The sequence below is a fragment of the Limulus polyphemus genome, unplaced genomic scaffold (genome assembly GCF_000517525.1).
Source record: "Limulus polyphemus unplaced genomic scaffold, Limulus_polyphemus-2.1.2 Scaffold3725, whole genome shotgun sequence".
Taxonomy (NCBI): Eukaryota; Metazoa; Arthropoda; class Merostomata; order Xiphosura; family Limulidae; genus Limulus; species Limulus polyphemus.
In genome coordinates this window covers 106,274-112,838 of record NW_013669335.1, presented here as the reverse complement: position 1 = coordinate 112,838, position 6,565 = coordinate 106,274, and the positions used below count along the sequence as shown (strand labels likewise).

General features: G+C 32.8%; 1 protein-coding gene across 1 annotated transcript in view; it reads right to left on the bottom strand.

The window, feature by feature from the left end:
* Positions 1–243: 243 nt before the first annotated feature.
* LOC106469924 (protein lev-9-like) overlaps positions 244–6,565 on the bottom strand; it is a gene marked incomplete at its 3' end in the record, with an annotated part of 10,198 nt that continues 3,876 nt past the window's right edge. Inside the window, exons 2-4 of the mRNA XM_013930442.2 lie at positions 5,970–6,197; positions 2,035–2,208; positions 244–417 (exon numbers count right to left, since the gene is read on the bottom strand). Of these exons, the coding sequence (XP_013785896.1) occupies positions 244–417; positions 2,035–2,208; positions 5,970–6,197 (576 nt within the window). The remainder of the gene's footprint in view (positions 418–2,034; positions 2,209–5,969; positions 6,198–6,565) is intronic.

Here is a 6,565-nt window from a genome sequence, read left to right as displayed (position 1 = left end):
TGTAATTGATCGGAGTATTGTCGAGCTCGTGAGATGTGAGTTATAGCGTTGTTATAGAGAGACTGTTGAAATTAAGTGTATCGTAAAGTTATATTCAGAAAGAATAAACCAGTTTTATTTAAGAAAGGACTTGTGTCGCTAAAGTTTCGTCGGAACGAATTTACGGAAAATTAAGTAACGACTGGAGGTGTAACAATATATTATACATATAGTACATGTATTAACACAAACAATTAAACATACCAACACAAGAAGGTTCTTCACCACTCCACATTCCATCTTCCAAGCAGACCCTCTCACTTGGTCCAACCAATCCATAACCTTTATCACAGTGATAGTTAATCACAGACTTATATGTTAACAAATTGTATGATACCTTTCCATTTTGTGGATCTGATGGCAACGGGCATTGTTTGACTGAAAAACAAAACAAAAATTGTTACAAATGTTAATTAAGATAACTTCAAATTGTGCCTACATTGTTCCATATCTTGTTTGTATTAGGTCTTGATGAAAACTATTTTACAAATACCAATGAATTCAGTTAAGTTTAATGTTCACAAGATTTTTCTAACAAAAAGCTCCCTGACAGCACAAATGGTTAGGGTTTTTACAACAGTATCTGATAAACAAACAAGTAATTTCTTAGTAAGTTTGTATTCAATAATATGGTCATATGGTTCTGTTCAGGTTTGAGATAATCTAATAAATGGAATAAAATGAAAAGAAATATTGAATTTACCAATAAGAAACTAGGTTTACATTGTAAACTTGCACTAAGCTCTTCAAGACTTCAATTAAAATGTCTACGACGTTTTGGTATGACCAGAACAGGGCACTCAAACATATCAACACATTAAAAAAAAGTGGAGTATTGGTATATCATGTACTGATGACGTAACAAAAATTCGGAAGTTTTCATTTCCAAGAAGTACGGAAGAACTCGATAAAACTTGATATAGATATTTCAAATTGTGGAATGATTAAATTATTCATATGCATGTGGTCCATTTCAATTTTCAGTGGTGGAATACAAAGGGGTTGGAAATTTTAAATCAAATGTTTGGAAAATTTGGGTCTCAATACTTTTTCTTTGTCTCTTTGACCAGGCGTCCCAGTTTTGCAAGGTTACCCACCCCCGTTTTTTTTGTTGTTGTTGTTTGTTTGTTTGGTTGTTTTTGTGTGTTTGTGTGGTAATTTGCTCCAGTGTCCCGAAAAAAGTTTTCAGGGTGCACAAAACACCCTGGTTTTATGATAATGACATCAAATTGTCAATGGCATCGAATCACTCATGTAATAGGTTAAGTTGACAAATTCATGTCTGCACGGTTTTAATAGTTACTAGTATTGCAGCAGACATATAGCAGTTGGTGAATATGTTTCTACCAATGTTAATTTATTTGGAAGTAGTGTGAAACAGCTCAATAAATTTAAAGTAAATTACGTAAAATATAGATTATTTCAAATTTGTAATAACCACTTTGAAAATATTTTTGATATAATAAATTTAAAACATCTACTTATTAAAAAACATGTGGCCCTTAGGTATGTGGTTACAACTTTTACATTTCGTCCAGTATATAGGTTTCAAAAGTTAAAATATTAACATTTTGTGAATTGCCCGGTTAGGTATATTGGTTTCACGTAATGTCATAATTATTTGCAAATCACAGTGTAAAACTATAATGGTATTTCAAAGTATTTCAATTGCCTGCGACGTTAAATAATCTTTCGAATAGTAGAAAAATCATAAATAGTTAGTGTCACTTTATATAATTTAGAATCAAGCAAACAACCTATTAATTATTCTTAAAACAACCCAAGCTTTAAATGAAAAATAAATAAGTGCTATAAACTTGGAATAACAAATAAACTTCATAACTTCATTGTAATATATTCATTTAACATAAAACATTACATAAATTTATAAAAATCCAATTTTTTGTCACTTGAGAGAAAACGTTATTTTATTTGAGAGTAGAATTACTTTTATAATTATTGAAATACTTATCTACAGCATAAGATTTATCTCACGTTCACAGTCTGGAACTGGGCTACTCCAGTCACCATTTGGAAGACAGAAAATCTCTCTTCTTCCTACAAGCTCGTAGCCTTTATCACACTGAAACTTCACTCCATGCGGAAATGTGAAAATAAAATCCAGGTATCTGCCATTCTTTGGAACACCCGGATCACCACACTTCACGGCTAAAAAAATTAAATCATAACTAAAATTTCATTACAAGTAAAATCTGTAGCAAAAAAATGTAACTTACATTTTTGTAATTAACTGAATGCAAGGAACAAATTTCTATATTTCAAAGAACAATTTTGGTGAAGTCTTCTGGAATGCCACGTTTTTACCATAAACAAGTAAAATTCTATAGTACTGGAATGTACTACATGTCTTCCACTCCTTTTACTTTAAGGTATAGTACGGCCTGACGTATCACAAGCTCAAATTCCGCCACCAAACATACTCGCCCTTCCAGCTATGGGGTTGTTATAAAGTTACGATCAATTCCACTATTGGTTGGTAAAGAGTAGCCCAACAGATGGTAATGGGTGGTGTTTTCTTCAAAATTAGGGAGAGCTAGCACAAATGTCCTTCGAGTATCTTTACACGAAATTCAACAAACAAAAAACCCTTTTATTTTAAAAGTTAAGTTTACTAAATTTTGATGTTTTTCTGCAGTTCTCCAATTGGAACATAGAATTGCACAAGCTCAAGATTATGTTTGACATCACCAATTGGGTGTATTCAATTATCGTGTACAATTATGCTGAGTACCTGATGACGCCACGTTAGCAATGATGAAACGTTGTTTTAAATGATATATTTTTTCTATCCGAATCCGATTTTATCTGTTTTCTAAATTTCAAACTTTTGTAGAGTATGGGATATCTCCAACATATATATTGCTCAAGCATGTTTCTAACTTTAAATTTCCATGAGGGATAATTGGATCAAGTGGAGTTTATGGCACCTTATTTTCTGATTCTCTTATCTTTTAATTAGCACACCAAGTTATTTTTTCAAAGAATAAGACAGTAGCTTCAGGTGGACTCACCACTGATCTTCACTGCCCATTGACCAACTGACCTAACAGGCACCAATCACTTTTTTCTTATGTCAAAAACTTAAGATTTTATTGTCGTATTTAAAACAGCGTTAAAGCCTATGAGAGCAGTTTTTTATGAGATTTTTCATTAGATTTTCAGTAGACTTCCACTAAGTTGTAAGCAGAATTGTTATTATTTTTACACAGTTTTCTTATCCTTTTTTGTTTGTTTGTTTGTTGTTAAGTGCAAAGATACACAACAAGCTGTGTTCTGCACACCATGAATACTGAAATCCTGTTTTTGGCATTATAAGTCTTCAGAACTTACTACTGAACCACTGTGGAGCATTTGGGCTTAAGTGTAGTGCTTCAGTGAATTTAGGAAAACCCCTAAAGTTCTTGTCTTCCACTGCGTAGGTTGACATATTATTTCTGTATAGTTTATCAGCAGAGAGCTTCGCAAGGTGTCTTGTAATTTTGAAATTAGCTTTCATTTTCACCTGTGTAGGCATTGGAACTGTGGTCATAGGTTTGTAAGTAGTAGTGTAAGTTCACCTGTTAGGGAATATTGTATTGATTGATAATACAAATAATTATATATCATTATTGTTATTGCCGTGAAATCTCAGTGGGAACTTAGATTTTGCAGAGGTTAAAGTGAGGGTTAATGTTATTGTTTTATATTTTAACTTGGGGATACTCTTTTTTTTGTAATTCTCTCTTATATGCTCATCTAGGTTAAATGGGAAAGAAAACACACCAGCTCCTGCTATCTTTGTTTAATAACGTCTTCCTCACTTTAACTGATCACACTTTTCATTTTTTTTTCACAACCCCATAACTTGGCTTTTTATAATGTGTAGTGTTGTGTCGAATTGTGTTATACAGTACTATCGTTTGTGCTCTGAGTTGTGGAGATTTTCATTAAACTTTTGCAATCTGTGTGAAACCTATTTCAGCCTTATTTTTTGTGAACTGTCACACCCATCGAAAAACATATCCACTAACGTAAACATATACTTACTTCCAACGACTTCAAGGCTAATTGATAACAACATAATTTTAAACTATGTATCCAATAATATTGATTGCCTCGGTTATATTGATATCAATTCTTTTAGTAGCTATTTCTTTACAGCCAGTATGTTTTTGGTTTACATATCATATTTTTTTGTGAAACACTACAATTTATCTCATGCTGTACATCAAATAAATGATATTTATGTCTAATATTTTTTATATGAGGCTGAGATTAATAATAATGAAGTGATCTAATTCTTTTTCTCTCGGGATTTTTTTATACTTTTCCCTCCTACTACTTCTCACCACTTCACTATGATTAGCCCACTTGGAAGATATTTGAACAGATTGCTTATGTGTTGGTGTTTGTTTGGTCGCATCATTCTGACAAGAATACCTATCTAAGTCACACTTAGCTGTGGCAACTGAAGATCCGGTTGCCACATTATCCTGTGCATTAAAAACTGGATGTTCAGTTGACGTATTACAGCCTGGTGATTCACATACTGTGTCACATACAGCTGCAAATACGGTTTTATTATACCTGTATTTAACGACAAAAAGTCTTTGCTAATGTTAGCGCTAGGCACATACAAGTTAATACCACATTTCAATAGCGAGTAGCAGTCGAAACTTGGACAGTTCTGGCTAAAGCCTGCCAGTCAACCAAAACCACTTATGAAGCTTACATATAAGTAGGTACATGTTAATAAACTGTGGACAGTATACACATACCTCCTCACATAGTGAATAGTAAATAATACTGGAATATAAGCAAGTCCTGTGGTTATATATATGAGCTACAGTGCACACGAGTATATAGGCTTACGTGTATGGAAAATAAACTTATGAATTAAACTTACAAATAAATTTATTAGCTTTGACAAAGAATTAATGGTTGTCAACAAACAATTAAATCTCACGAGTCTCCAGGAAGCCAGTCTAAATTCTACCCATTGGCACAAGCGATTTAAAATTTTACAAGCACTTTCAAGAAAACTACTCGTCAGAATTTCACGAACGTTTACATAAAAAAACAACAAAAGCAATGGTATTTTTTATCCTTGTAATGTTAAAATGAAATTTAATATCTAGATTTTGTTCTAAACAAAACCAGCTCTGTATGCCACAAAACTTATTGTTTCGAGCGACAAGCACTTTTGCTGGTAGAGTGAGCGTGAAGGAAGTAGTGATATTAATTTCAAAGCAATCAGATGAAGATTGAGATGATGGTTGAGGTTTGCAAATTAAACGCGCGCCATAAAAATAAACTGGGTATGCGAAAACGAACAATATGGTCAGATTCGGTCAGACTATATCTCGGCAATGATTCCAGGGATTCGTTCGTTTTTATATGCCAACTACTAATGACTCGGTGGTTTCCACTGCGGATATCTAATGTTTCGCTGTTAGAATAGGTGAGTTTCAGAGCGGCCGATTTTGTTCACAATCACGTCGTGTAAAATGACTCTTACTTGTGGCTGCATGTTTTGGAACGTACGTGCTTACTTTTTCCTTGACCGCGCGACTCACTGCTCTGAGTCTTGATACCCCTCGAATGTACTAGAAAATCTGAGATAAACAATTTTATAAGTTTCTAGGCCTACATATGGACGTTTTGATCTTAATGTCATGCGTTTTTCAGTTAGCACCTAAATTATAACATTAAAAAATATAGCTTATATATATATATAAGTAAAATTTGATCTATAACTTTTCTTAGTAAAGTAAGTATGCATTTTTCTAAGTTAACTTTTTAAACTACTTAACAGACTTTCGAAAAGACTGCTTCACATATAATTATGTAGTGATATCATATAATTAAGACAGTTGAGACTGATATACAAGAATAATTTTTGTAATGTATAATAATAGATGAAATCTTACGTTTGCAATCCAATGATGGCTCTGTCCAGTATGGGTTTTCATTTGAATTCATTTGACATTGAGACTGAGATGCATCCCTGGCTTCACTCAGTGCATGTGTAATAGCATTTTTATAACCATATTCACAAACATAAGACACAATAGTTCCTACATCATAAGACTCCTGGTCCTTAGCCTTACCCACAGCATTTTTTATTTTTGGAAAAGCACCGCACTTGGATACTGCACCTATTTTTTTGTAAGAAAAAGAAGGAAAATTATACGTGTCATCTTGTTCAAATAATATTTCCACAAAGTGTAATTTTTTAACTGAATAAATCTGCAATTTTTATAAATCACTAAGCTCCGACTTACATATATTGAAAATGCAAGTCTTATTCCATAAGCAAGTAGTACATTTTTTATGAGTTGCAGACTCCGACCTGTCATACCTATTTACCTTAAAGACTTTTATTTACGACTTCAATCTAAAACCGCATTATCGTCTCATAAATCTTTTTAAAAAAATGTTAATGTTGTGAACAGTGGCATAAACATCTTATCAGAAGCCTACATATTGTTACGCCTCCGTTCTTTAGTTAATTTTCCCTAAATTC